General features: G+C 37.5%; 1 protein-coding gene across 1 annotated transcript in view; it reads right to left on the bottom strand.

The window, feature by feature from the left end:
• LOC306876065 (unconventional myosin-XVI-like) overlaps positions 1 to 14,320 on the bottom strand; it is a gene marked incomplete at its 5' end in the record, with an annotated part of 160,745 nt that extends 146,425 nt beyond the window's left edge. Inside the window, one exon of the mRNA XM_079426974.1 lies at positions 14,293 to 14,320. Coding sequence (XP_079283100.1) covers positions 14,293 to 14,320 — 28 coding nt within the window. The remainder of the gene's footprint in view (positions 1 to 14,292) is intronic.
• Between the last annotated feature and the right edge of the window lie 843 nt (positions 14,321 to 15,163).

The raw sequence follows: 15,163 nt of genomic DNA, 5'->3' as shown, positions 1-15,163 counted from the left end.
CATTTGAAACCTTTGGCATACTGTTTTCATCATACTATATTTGGCATACACTAATTCTAGTCTTGCATACCATTATTAGTACAGGCAATAATTAAGCATGAATTAGCATGCAGTCTTCATGTCCTCTACTTAACCAGAACAAGAACAAGAGCGATGCCAAACAGATAGCTCTGTGTATTTCTCAAAGCTCAGGCTATTCAAATCTTATCTGGTGCACTCTGCTGAGTAGTGTGTCTGTTTAACCTTGAGAGAGCCGAGACTCGCTCCACATACGGCACTAGAGACTGAATTATCATGACTCAGCATTTCTCCTGCAGTAGCATGGAACAAAGCCAATGCCATCCCTGTACTCACACTGTAAAGAACTGCTGAACGCTCTAGGATCTGCAAGGGGCTGTAAATAAAGGAGAAAACTGCACCCACTGAGAGACATATACTGTAGGTTATTGTGAGGCAATTGTTAAACAATCACTGGCATGAACCTCCAAGAGAATGCAATTAAATAATTGGGTAAAATATGGAAATATGGAATAACATTGTGGGACTATTAAACTTGACCCTAATTAACACAGAATTACATGTCCAGCAAATGCATTGATGCAGCAACCACTAAACAAACTGAACCATCAGTGAATCCTCAGTAAAAGTGTCTCAACCCGTGGTCTACTTCCACAACAACTCTAATGCATCTTCATGAATTCTTCATCTCTGCTGTTGAGTTTGACTTTTATTGTTATAAAGTAGGGAGTGTAGATAATCACTGAGGAAAGGGTAAATGTGCTCTGAAGTTCCAACTTGTGTATCCAGAGTTACCAGCAACGCTCAAAGTTTCTGGAGAACTGGTCTTAAGGAATAGCTTTTTATTGACGTCTCACTTTTTTTTTTAACAACCCGATCTCATGAAAGTGTGTATAAATAGTACGCCAAATAAAACAAAAACTCGTGGTATTGATACGCAAAAATGGACTTTGGCGTGTATATGCTACGCGATGGGTAGGATTAGGGTCGTGGGGTAGATGCGCATCATATGTGACCCTGGACCACAAAACCAGTCTTAAGTGTCAATTTTTCGAAATTGGGATTTATATATAATCTGAAAGTTGAATAAATAAGCTTTTCATTGATGTATGGTTTTGTTAGGATCGGACAATATTTGGATGCAACTATTTGAATATCTGGAATCTGAGGGTGCAAAAAAAATCTAAATATTGAGAAAATCACCTTTAAAGTTGTCCAAAATAAGTTCTTAGGAATGCATATTACTAATCAAAAAATTAAGTTTTGATATATTTACAGTAAGAAATTTACAAAATATCTTCATGAAACATGATCTTTACTTATAAGTAATAAAATCCTAATGATTTTTGACACATACAATGCATTTTTGACTATTGCTACAAATATACCCCAGCGACTTACGACTGATTTTATGGTCCAGGGTCACACATGTACACGAAAACTGTGTATCATATGCACGCCAGCAAATTTTGTACCATATGTACGCGAAAACTGCACACCAAACATGTGCGTATCATATGAATGTCCAAAGTCCATTTTTGCGTATCAATACCACGAGTTTTCGTTTTTATTTGGCGTACTATTTATACGCATTTTCATGAGACCGGGGCTCTTTTTTAAGCATCTTGCACCATGACAGTAATGGTTTTTAAGCGATAAGGTTGAAAAAAAATAAATAGAACTAGCAAATTTAATTATTTAAATAACAATCACCGTATTTATATTAGTCATCGTTTGATATATCAGCCGATATTCACTACTTTTTAAATATCAGCATCGGCCGATAAGTTTTTCTGTTTTGCTGATAAGTACATGAAGCTGGACTTTTATTTTGACCACTCTTATTATCTTCAATAGTGTACTGTCTTTGTTTACCAACTCTTCCCAATAAATTATTATTAAAAACAAGTGGTCAATGGTACACGAAAAATAATTATATTTTCTGTCATTACTAATAGTGTACAGTTGGTTACAGTGTGTAATTTAACTTTTTTTGTGAAAAATCTATAATTTCAGAATGAAAAAAAAAAAAAAAAAAAAAAAAAAAAAATTACTTCTGATTTTTTGAAAATATATTATATTACATTTCTTTACAGCATGTGTTATTTACTATCTTTATTTACCCTGTTACATCAGTCATCCAAAAAAATTCCTATGGTGTGTCACTGATACCACATTGCATCACTTATGAAATCTCTCCCCTTACTATTAGACCATGACTCTTATTTCATTTACTTTAAGATGCCCTGGACACATCGCCATTCCACTCACAGACACAAGTGGAAGTATCACCATTTACACTTAAAAGGAAATTTTAATGCCGATAAATAATTAAAGGTTTGAAACGTTCAAACTGGCTGCCCTTCTCCTCAAGGTTCGTTTGCTGCAATCACAGAGCTGCTCAGTCATTCTCACACGTTCCATCCATCCTCAGCCTGCAGCGGAGCCGGCGCCAGCCGCACACGTCATGCATTATGAAGCCACTCACCACCCATCTCACCCGGAGAGAGATGAATAAGAAACATCCACAGAGAAGATGAGCTCACCTTAGAAGAGAGGCAGAGTGTAGGAGCGCTCAAATGAGAGTTAAAAAGTTTGGGATGAATTACAAGGAGTTTATTTGACCTTGCTGATGCGGCCGCTTCCATCACAGCAATCACAAGCACATCAGTCCTCTCCCTCGAGGCTGTTTTAGGAACGACAGCGGGAAGAATGCTTCTCTCTCTCCCTCTTAGACACGCCGTTGTGCAATTACTCAGATAATTCAGGTCACCAGAAGCCCTTCAGCCAGGGAAATAAAAGTTTGAAAGTCTGCCTTTGTAGACAAATTAAAGTGGGAGCTCTTTCTGCCTTCTCTCATTTATTCACACACATACATACTGTGTCATCCTGTTTTTACATGCCTGTTAATCAAAGCCAAAAACCCCAATGACAAACAATACTGAGTCGCAATGCCATCCATCATATTCTATATGAAACTGCTTCTGAAGGATCAGTTCTATTCAGTCAACTGAACCCATCATAAACTGTTCTATTCTATTCTTTGAACAGTATATATGAGGAGGACAGAAGAATGCATTCTGTTCTTTCCATTGCCGTTCAATATGTTGAGGGCAATAAGATTTTTCAGTGTTTTTGAAAGCTCATGAGGTTTCATTCATTTGATCAAAATAGTAGAGACTGAGATATTATTACAATTTTTATGTAAAGAACTGTAACTTTGAACTATAGCATCATTAAAACTATATATTGGGTTTTATTAAACACAGCAAACAGCTTCCAATGAAGAAAGATTCAACAGAATCTGTACAAACATCATCAGTTCTATTCATGGAACAGTTTATGATGACGACAAAAAGATCTATTATTTTCTGTTGCATTTATTGATTCAACAGAACCTTTGAATATATGTGAGCCTGGACCACAAAATCAGTCATAAGTCTCTTTTTTCATAAGTCAGTCATCTGAAAGCTGAATACATAAGCTTTCCAGTGATATACGGTTTGTTAAGAGAGGACAATATTTGGCCGAGATGCAACCATTTTAAAATCTGGAGTCTGAGGGTGCTAAAAAAAAATAAAAATATTGAAAATATCGCCTTTAAAATTGTCCAAATTAAGTTCTTAGCAACGCATATTACTAATCGAAATTTATATTTTGATACATTTACTGTAAGAAATGTACAAAATATGTTCATGGGACATGTCGATCTTTACTTAATATCCTTATGATTTTTGGCATAAAAGAAAAATCGATAATTTTGACCCATACAATGCATTTTTGGCTATTGCGACAAATATACCTGTGCTACTTATAACTGATTTTGTGTTCCAGGGTCACATTTTAGAATAGATCATTCCTGTCATCAATTCACCGACCATCATCTGATGAAGACAGTAATATATATTCTATTCTGTTCAATTCATTCAAGAGAACTTATGATGACACAAAGTCATTCAATTCTACTAATAGAACAAAACACATATACAGTTAATATTGTATACAATTAACCAACACATATCAATTAAATAAAACATAGAGTGTTTTCCAACCTTGTTCCTGGAGGCACACCAACAGTACTTCCAATTTTTGGAAATCCTCCTAATCAAAACACACTTGGTTAAATGAATCAGGTTTTTAAAGTAGTAGAAACTCTATGATAAAATAAAGGAGTCATCCAAAATGTGTGCTGTTGGTGTGCCTCCAGAAACAGGGTTGGAAAACACTGCCTTAAAAGACAAAACTCCATTTAGAGACCGATGGAACATGTGATGCTAACAAAAGGAAATTATAATTCTGTTAGACAAATGCATATTCCAAAACCTATCCAAATTGCTCCCAGTCCTGGTCTCTAAGGACATAAGAGGTCAGGCACATAGCATTTAAAAAGGAAATTTGATGTAATCGAGTATGGGGACCTTTTATAACTGAGTGAAAGTAGCGTTTCAGGAACCTAATTTGACTCCTAAACCATTAAAATGGAACACCACTGCTGAGCTCTGCTGGATCTCTAGGTCAAGTCGTGAAGAAAATGCATTAACATTACTTAACTTCAAAGACAATGACTAATCTTTTTCCAGAGACCCAAAAGCACAAAAAGCCAGACAGCTGAAACTTTTTCCTATTAACTTTTTAAGTCAAATATATTAGATTTCCACAGTCAGATGTCAGAAGACCCTAAGGGAAAAACAGCTCTCTGAAACTATTCAATACTTAAGTCAATACTTAAGTCAAGGCTAGGTTTTTTTTTTTTTTTTTTTAGTACAAATACTGTTGAAATAAATGCATCTTGTTTAATGGATGTTTTATTGGAAATCAAGACAAAAGTACTGATAAAGAAAATGCGTTTTTGTGATGTTGAGAGGATCTGTACTGTGATGATAATCAGACACCGGCTGAGGAGAGAAAGAGAGCATGACTGATGCTTTCAATCTGCTCCGGGAGAGATAACTATCTGCTTACAGCATCACACCTGTTACAAACGGACACTGAAGAACACATATGCCATCATTCAGTGAGGAGATTTGCATATAGTCTGCTTTACTGTGTATTACACTGTGGGGCACGTGTGAAGGGAGGGGTGAGACACTAAACAAAGTGGCATATGGAGCGCATGAACTTCAGAAGGCAGTTTAAAAGTTAAAAACAGCCTCAGGACAATAGACAAAAACAGAGAATGTGAGAGAAAAACAAACTGATGATCCCAAACCACAACTGACTTAAGGCAAAAGAGAACATGCATAAGTGTAAGAGGATTCCGAATGATATATAACTGTTTAATGGTTAAATAACTCCTATTGCATACCTAATCATATTTTCCATATGTTTAGATTAATGATAAAGTAACTAAGGCCTGGTTTCACAGACAAGGCTTTAGACGAAGCCAGGATTAGTCCATAGGACATTTAAGTCATTTTTATAAACGTGCTTAGGAAATAAAAAAACATTACTGGTGTGCATCTCGAGACAAAACAAAGGCACTGATATATTTTAAGATCAGTCATTGCAAGTTTCTTTCAGTTGAAACAGCTCAGACTTACATTTTAGTCTAGGACTAGGATTGCAGCTCAAGAAACACTTCTCTCCTCTCTAAGATCTGCAACAGAATGGGATGCAGAAGCAGAATTATTCATCCCTCCTCCAATCTTGTTCCTTTCTCCTTCCTAATGTTTCCTTCACTGAGGAAAGCAGCAGACGGGCTCTCTCTCTGTGCTGACTCAGTCTCTACTCCGATAAGACTGTGAAGATTAAAGACATTTTAAAATAAGCTCCGGCACTGCAGTTAAATAAGCCTTTGGTTGTAAAAGAATCCAATTACCCTAAAATCAGTTCCATAGCTTCTCTTCTTTGTCTCTCCCCAGGAACGCACACTTTAGAAAGAAGGGCTACAGCACAAACCTCAGAGGAACCAGATAAGGTCTTCACACTCCTGGCCTCTCACCTAACATCTGACAACATCCATAATGTGCATTTATTTGGTACCACACAGGGGGCTACAGCTCCATTATCAATTCTCAATGTGAAGCATCAGGAGAATTGAAAAAACACTTTTAACTTTCATCTTCTAACCTACACATAAATACACCCCTCTAAGACTTGCAGCTCCTCAAGTAAGTGCTATAATTGCTGCACTTCCAAAGCCTACAGATTTCAAATGCAGTGCCGTGAACATTTGCCCTTCAAACGCACAGCAATGTCAGACACACTAAGAGCAATAGGGATTTCCACAGCTCCACTCAACATGGCTGTGGAAAACATTTTTCCTTGTTTAAAGCCTTGACCAGAATCCACAAGACTCAACCATAAGCTGAAGTCAATATAACATTCCCAGAAAACACCCCCAACACACACGGAGAGGAAGCATGAACGCAATTCCATTAACAAAGGGAATTAGCTGAGAGCTTTCATCTCCCCCTCAGCCTGCTATCAGTGAGCCACAGATATGTGGGACAGTGGCACAGTAGCATGCAGCACATACAGTATAATCAGAGGACTGTATGGCACAGGCTCAGAGCTCATATGAAGCTATATTTCTCAGAGACTATTTCTTAGTCACGGAATCAAACGAGCATGATCCAAACTCAGCCAAGAGAGTGAAGATCATGTGGATTAAAGGCACACGGAGGAATATTGACCTACTGCATTCTGCCTGGCAATGGTAATAGCTTGCAGTTCCATTTAGAGAAATTATGAAGGGAGATTAGGAGCTGATGGTTATCTTGCAAAGTAGGATAGTAAAATTGAGAAATAAATTGGAGTGCATGAATTGAACACATCTGGCTACTGGTAAGAAGCAATAGTTTTAATGAAGGTCAAGACATGGAAGGCATTAGGAATCATTTGTGGTTGTCAAAACTGCAAACATGAATTGTGATGGCAGCATCAGCAAAAATCGGACTGATAGTTACAAACAAAACCTCCAATGTTTTGGCATGTGTGGCAAATATGTTGTATGCACCCCTTCAATATAAAAGTTGAATAGGAGGAGGAGAACATTTGGCATTCGAACTCAAAATAACTGCTTTCAACAGATCAATCTTTATTCATTACCAAAATTATTACGTATAAAATTAGCAGAACATTCGATGTGAACCTAAACAAAAAATCTGCATTTATTTTATAATCTCTTGAATATGAAAACACAACAAACAAATCCATTTGTCTTAAAGTGGTGGAACATAGTGAAGAACAAAGTGCAGCCATTAAGTTGCCCCAACAGGGCATTGTGTATCAAAATTTCAATAAAAATAAATAGAATTAAAAAAAAAAAACATCTTTACAATAAAAGGTACACCCGAAACAAAATTATGCATTTTTTTAGGCCCATAGTATTCAATGGCTGACTGCAGTAGGTGATTTCATATAATAATGTAAACTCATCACTTGTCAGAATTTCAACACTATAATGGAATCATAAGCTACTAGTCATAAGAATTAGGGTCCTTGACAAATTAGAATGAAACGCATCCAAACTGGATGAAGTGTCCTCAATATGTTGCCTTTTACAAGACACAATATCATAAAAGGAAGAAAAAGAAAATCTACAGCAATTAATCCCATGATTTAAGTTATGTTTTAGGTAGGATATTATGAAAGCAAAAAGCACTAAACAAGACCAATAGCCTTGATTTATTAAACTATCAACACAGTATACCCCATTTCGATATGTACAAGTCATTTACCTACCGGCAACTATAGTTGCCGATTGGACTTTTGACTAAGTATACAAAAAACTATACTCTCTTGTAAGATTGGTTTTGTTTGCATTCTAGAGACCTTCATGATTATTTAGATATACATATGTCAACAAAAAATACATAATTTAATTAGTAACATTAAATTTAATTTCTTTGGGAGGGTTTGCCGTCGCCATTCGGAGGTTGACAGCCTCATGTGACAGGAAGGAAGTGAATGCCTTTTTATTTTTCCTAATCTTTTATTTGGTTGTTTGCTTGCATGTCATTGAGACAAAAAACATGGATGACATCTAGAAAAATAACGACAACTATAAACTGGGCTTAAATGGGTTAACTATGAGCAGATTGAAAAATAAATAATTTGTAAAAAAAAAAAAAAAAAAAAAAAAAAAAAACACATTCAGCTTTAAATATGATCAAATAAATAATTTAAATTGTATACATTTTTAAATAATTTTAAACCATTTTTTAATAAAGTAAATCACATAAAATGTATACATTTTAATGCAATAAAAACATAAAAAATAGGTTACATTTATGCTAGGGCCAGAGAAAATGTTGAAATCTGAACTACTGGCCCAACAGGGTCTAAAATCCTTACACGTAAGCCCTTTAAAGCCATCATTTGGCTTCAGGATTTGGAATACTAACTACACACATAAGCGTGTTTACAGTTTTCATGACATTTATTTTTAAGCTTGACAGCCCCCCTGAATTCCGTATTGCTCTGTCTCGGTTTCGTCTCTTTCTTCAGCTGTTCTCCATCGCAGTCTTTCCTTTCAACTCTCTTTCTGTCTAATAAAGCCATCAGCCTTTTTCGTTCCCTTTTTACAGCCTCTTTACAGTCCCATCCACCCGTTTTATATTCAACCATTCAATCACCAACATTTCCAGCGGTTTCTTCTTGACCTCATTCACTGCTGTCGGTTTCTTACTGGCTTCTTTACGGCCTACACTGAGAGAGTCCATAACTGTTTTACTGAGGACTGCATTAAGTCAAACACAGCCTTCACCCACACACACCCACACACCAAAATTTCGTTACAGACACAGACCTCTGCTGAAACAGCGTTCCCTACCTACTTTTGGTCTACAGTGTGATGCATTTGGAACAGGACGGGAAAGAAACAAGGGAAGAACTTGATTTTACCCATCTGCAATTGATTGTGAGAAGTGGGTGTTAATATCATACAAGGAAGCAGTGAGAGTTAAATGTTGACTGGGCCATTGAGGCTTCAACATTGACTGGGACATCTAAGTTCACCATCAAGGGAATATCATTTCATCCTTATGATCACTTATTTAAGTGATATCAGCCAGGTAGTCTGGATATATGATGCAGTAACAAAAAAAAATAACTTACAGCACCTGTAACCACTGGGTAGATTAGCTAGACTTAAGAACAGGATTTAGAAAGTCTGGATTGCTTACAACAATGGCTAAATAGCAGGTTGGCTCTTGATTAGCATTACCCCAATAGTCCAGGGTTGTCCATGAATGGGCCATGAGAATGTAGACAATGAAAGTGCATTAAGAATGTAAACAGGGCTCCATTTACACATTTTTTTTTTATACTCACATCTGCCCCAGATTGGATATTGTTGCATACATTTAAAACTGCACAAGATCAGTTATCCAAGCATCCAATCTGAGCCACTTTTGAATGTGGTTTTAAATCAGAGATGTGTCCGATTTAAGGATATTTGATCTACGTCTTATCACGCATATCCGATTCCAGTGTGTGATAGGCTTACAAAGCAGATCTGTCTGTACGTGCTTACACAAACTCTCAAAGCTTTTCTAGTTAAGGCAGATATTTTGAACCATATTTCCTGTCTTTATGTTTGGAGTTGGTCCCACCACTCCACACCAATCTGACATCTTATAACATTTTACCGCATCCTACTTGAGCATTTCAAATATACATATTTTCATAATGGCATGGCTGTCTGGAATGAAGAAAGTGATCAACATGATTCAGATTCAAAATGGTACGCAAGTGCTGATTTGTTTATGGTTTGTATATCCGCAGTCCTATTTTCAGTGTCTTTTTCTGAACAAATATAGACTTGCCACCTGCTGACAGTCGCAAGTCGCAGGCGCAAAACATCCATGCTAGTTGGCCATTGACTGTAGGCTTCGTGGTGTGTTCAATCACAACTTTTTTAGCCCAGATGCACACAACAAGTTGGCTTTCATCGCCACTAGTTTTTTGCGATTGGTCTGGCATGTTTACCCACACTTGTCATCTGACCAATGAGGAAAGCATTAAAGCTGTCCCAGCAGAAAAAAAATAGCTTTTGCAATTTTATCCAATTAATCACAATCGATTTTTGCAAAGATGAATTAGCACAAGACCATTCCAAACTCAAAGGTAAAATGTGGTACTACTAACAGTAAAAGCCAAAGGGAAATTCAGCTTGGGCAGGAAATAATTGTTAGTGTGTGTGACCCTGGACCACAAAAAAAGGTCTTAATTTAAGTCGCTGGGGTATATTTGTAGCAATAGCCATAAATACACTGTATGGGTCAAAATTATTGATATTTTTTTTATAACAAAAATCATTAGGACATTAAGTAAAGATCATGTTCCATGAAGATATTTTATAGATTTCCTTCTGTAAATATCAAAACTTAATTTTTGATTAATAATATGCATTGCTAAGAACTTAGACATCTTTAAAAGGCGATTTTCTCAATATTTTGATTTATTTATTTTTTGTTGCACCCTCGGATTCCAGATTTTAAAATAGTTGTATTGACCAAATATTGGCCTATCATAAGAAACCATACATCAATGGAAAGCTTAGTTATTCAGCTTTCGGATGATGTATAAATCTCAATTTCGAAAAATTGACCCATATGACTGGTTTTGTGGTCCAGGGTCACATATATCGCAAAAAAGTCTGTACGCTCTCATGAGGTGGTTTTTTAGGCAATTTACAAAAAGGAATATTTCGCAAAACTGGATTGGAAACAGTTTTTTTTTTTTTTTGGCATTTACAGGTCACCTGGTGTAAATAAAAATCACATGATCATCACATAACCTCCAAGAAACCCCTCATATGTGGCCACTCTCAAGTACAAGCCAATGTCAGAGCCATTAATGCTTGGATAACCCCTTTTTTTAACGGCTCCACTCTACGGCTTGGGTTTATACCAGCCACGTTTCAGAAGCGTCCCAGAAGATGCTCTCCGTACTTCTTCACAAAAAAAAGATACACATCTACATCTCATTCAATTCAAAATAATGGCTAGTGCGGTGGCTGCAATTTACCTAAAACCTACCAGCATCTGTCACCATGACTTATCGCAAGAGGAAAAAATTATGTTTTAGTCGCATAACATTGGTTAATGAAAATGCTGTCATTTTGCAATAGTTTTTTAATCAACATTTATAAAATTATTGCAAAAGTCTTCCGAAAATCTGTTATGGAAAAGCAGCTATAGAAAATTAATGCAAAAGCCAGTCATTTTTGACAATGTTTTTACATTTTACAATTTTATACACATGAATCTTGTGGCATAAACTTATTCACTACTACTGTCAAATGTAGTCTATTTTGTACAATACTGAAATTCACACACATGCTGTGTGTCCTGGGTACTGGCTGAGTTGGTGACATCTCTGACTGATTCCAAAATATGTCACTCATGGGTGACTGAACAAGTCATGGAGAGAGAGGCAGTGAATGGCAGGAATGATGGGATAGAGAGGAAGATGGGTGAGGTTTCCTTCTTTCTCTTGGTTGCTTCTGTGTCTCCGCTTCCAGGCTGTCAGGTATTGATTTACACTGGAGTATCGTACAAACTTCTATTCATATAAGGGGCAGGGGAATAGGGAAGCATAAATTAGAAAGAGAGCACTCTCCTCTTTGCCTTTCAAACATAAACACACTCAACTTCGTGAACACACAGAGGATGCAGTGACTGTAAAAATCTCCTCTTTCTTTCCTCTCACAAGACTGATGGGATCAGACAAACCCAAATGTGAAAGACTTCCGTAAGCATGCACTTGTCTCCTGTACTAGATCTCAAACCTTGAAGGGGATCTGAGAAGTGCACTAGTCACACGCATAAACACACAAACACGCTCTACAGAAACACACACACACACACACACAATGTTCTGCTGGCTTTGCACCTGAGTGTGCGACCTTGCGCATTCTCTCACTGTTTGCCTCTGGCACTGGCCACCGTTGAGTCTCTGTCCGCTCAAACACACAGCACAGGAAGGAAGAGTAAAGGTGAGGTGAGGAGAGGGAGGAGGAGTAAGTGATAGCACAAGGCACTTTCCTAATTGAATGTTTTACTGGAAAACAGAAATCGAAAATGTAAGTTTAGTCAAAGAGAGTTTGTTAATGAAATTTGGGCAATTGAACAAGTAAACTTGTTTATCAGAAAGTTTATCAGAAATAAGCCACCTCTCGATATTTCAGCAGACAAATTTTTACATATTGCTACTCTAGCGTCATTTTTAGTCACAGTTTTGGTCACATGTTTGTGTGCATGAGACGGTCAAAAGATTTTGGCTTTCCCAAAAATATAATGGCCGAATATCATTTCAACTGAATATTTTAGGTTGCCGAAATGTTGGTGCTTCAAATGCCTGTATCCCCACTTCTCACCACAAAACCAGTCTTAAGTCGCTGGGGTATATTCATAGCAATAGCCAAAAATACACTGTATGAGTTAAAATTATTGATTTTTCTTTTATGCTAAAAATCATTAGGATATTAAGTAAAGATCATGTTCCATGAAGATATTTTGTAAATATCCTACTGTAATTGTATAAAAACTTCATTTTTGATTAGTAATATGCATTGCTAAGAACTTAATTTGGACAACTTTAAAGACAATTTTCTCAGTATTTATATTTTTTTGCACCCTCAGATTCCAGATTTTCAAATAGTTGTATCTCGGCCAAATATTGTCCGATCCAAACAAACCATACACCAATGGAAAGATTATTTATTCAGCTGATGTATAAATCTCAATTGCAAAAAAGGTCTCAAATAAAGATTGAACTGTCATGCCTTCTCAACTGTATCAAACAATAAATTGTACAATACTTTAAACTAATGTTCAGTTCACTAAATAACTTTAATTTTGGCTTTCCTGTAGCTCAAATAGTAGAGCATGGCGCTAGCAACGCCAAGATCATGGGTTCGATTCCCAGGGAAAGCAAGAGCTGATAAAATGTAAAAAACTGTAACTTGAATGCAATGCAAGTCGCTTTGGATAAAAGTGTCTGCTAAATGCATAAATGTAAATTTTATCAAATAAATGTAATTATCAACTCATTTTAATAACAAACAAATATATATTTATTTTAGCCTTTTCAGCTCAACCCTGTTGCTGCATTCCCCAATATTATATTATTAAAAAAAACACTGTTATTATTATTATTATTAAAACACTTATTAAAATTAACATAGAAAATAACATAATTTGGAAACTTTGTACAGCGTGACAAGTAATTAACTTGTTCCACAAAAATGTTAGTGTCGGCAATTCATCAAGCTCAATCTTGTTATCCAATTTAAGTTAACATTTGTCTTAAAAAAATGGGAAATATAACCATTTGATCCAAACTAGAAAGTAGTCATATCTAAATGTATCAATTTAGTCTGCAACTAGTTAGTTAAACATGCCCCAAATATTAACAGGGTCGCAAATTTCATAAAATAACTGGGAAGAAATGTCTTATATTTATTTGACCTCCTAAGGTTGACAACAACATTTTCTGTATAGGTTATGCATAATCATTTTTCTGGACCCAGTTTGTACTCGATCCATTGGAAAGTGCAACAAACAAAAAAAGATTATTAAATGGAGCAAAAGCATAATATAAGCCACTAAAAGCGACAGAGAGGTGTGTGGGTGTGTGTTCAAATGAGCAAAACATACAGAGAAAAAATATTAGAGATGAAGGAGACTCTGAATAAAGATGAAAAGAGACGGGTGGCGAAAGGACGAGTTTAACAACTGCCTTTCATCTGCAGCTGGCAACACAAATGCTTCCTGATTACCACCTTCTCCCACATCAGCATCTCCATCCGCTACTCCCCTTCCCTCTCTCCATTATCCTACCTGACACTTTCTCTTGTACATGCGTGTTCACGACCACATGCCCACCACAAATACAAAGCTATACACACTAGAGAGGGATCCTGCAGGGGCTGTCAGACTGTCTGAAAGCGAGCAGACTCCCTCAGGAGGTTCCTACACACCTGCAGCAGCAGATCCAGGAGCCACCGGTCAACTTTCACACTGCTGCCGCATCCTGCTGCAACTTCACACATACACACACATGCACAGAAGTCACCAAAGCCAACACACCATCCTGACAGCTCATCATCCGCTCTCAATGCACTGGATGCTTCCATGCATTTACATGCAATAAGCACCCACGAATTCTGTTAAATATCTGCCTCCTTGACCTGCATGCAGATACACACCCTCCATCACACACACATATCGTCCTCCTGCCTCTCAATCACTCTCTCCAGCAACATGACATCATGGGCAGATGCATGTAAGGAAAGACGCCTCTCTCGCGCGGCTCGTTACTCACAGCATTTGATGAAATGATAGTGTGACATTTTCTCCGCGGATCACACAGCTACAGGTTCAGTCTCTCCGGTGCGGTGCTGTAGTAACCGGTGCGATACATCATTCAGAGCCCGGCCGCTGATATTCGCTTCACCTCCCCGTGCATTATTAAAGGGCGATCGGGTTGCAGAGGCGGTTGTGGTTGTAGTGGATAAGGTGACCGCTCGCTCTCTCTCCTATCGGCAGCCTGCAGTCGCGTCGACTCCGCCGTGCCGCTGCAGCCGCTCTATCTATGACCATGACCGCCACACGTGCTATTGTAGCGCCGCTGATTGACGCGGCCTTAACTCCGCCCACCGCTGCACACCAGAAACACGCGCCTCAGAAAGAGAGAGGAAGAGGCGGATGGTGAGGAATGGAGGAGATAGAGATGAGAGGAGGTAGGAGGTTTGGGGAAGGATATAGGAGAGGGAGGGGAGTGGATAAATGTCTGGTTTAGATTGAGGGAGAGAGAGGCTGAGCTCTGAGGTAAGGCACTGCAGTGCGGCTGCAAGGTACTCTGGAAGCGCGAGATGCGACGCAGGAAATAAATATCGAACGCTTAATGGATATTTGAATGAAAGTATGTTATTATTAGCTTTTATATGATGGCAGTTAGCTTGTAAATTAAAAAATAATGCACTGAATGCACAATCACACAAAATATTTTTCTTTCCTGCCCTAACATCTTGGCATGATAAAGTGATGTGCAAAGAGATCTGGAGAAATCTACGTTATCCGTTACAGTTTCCATTCATCTCAATGTTAATAGTCTGCTTGATGCTGTGGGTGTTTCTCAATTTCAAGAACGCAATGGACACTTGTGTTCTTGTGGAGACCGGTCTTGCCAGGCT

The sequence above is a fragment of the Barbus barbus genome (assembly GCF_936440315.1).
Source record: "Barbus barbus genome assembly, chromosome: 10".
Lineage (NCBI taxonomy): Eukaryota > Metazoa > Chordata > Actinopteri > Cypriniformes > Cyprinidae > Barbus > Barbus barbus.
The sequence above is the reverse complement of the archived record's forward strand: the minus strand, read 5'-3'. Positions and strand labels throughout refer to the sequence as shown.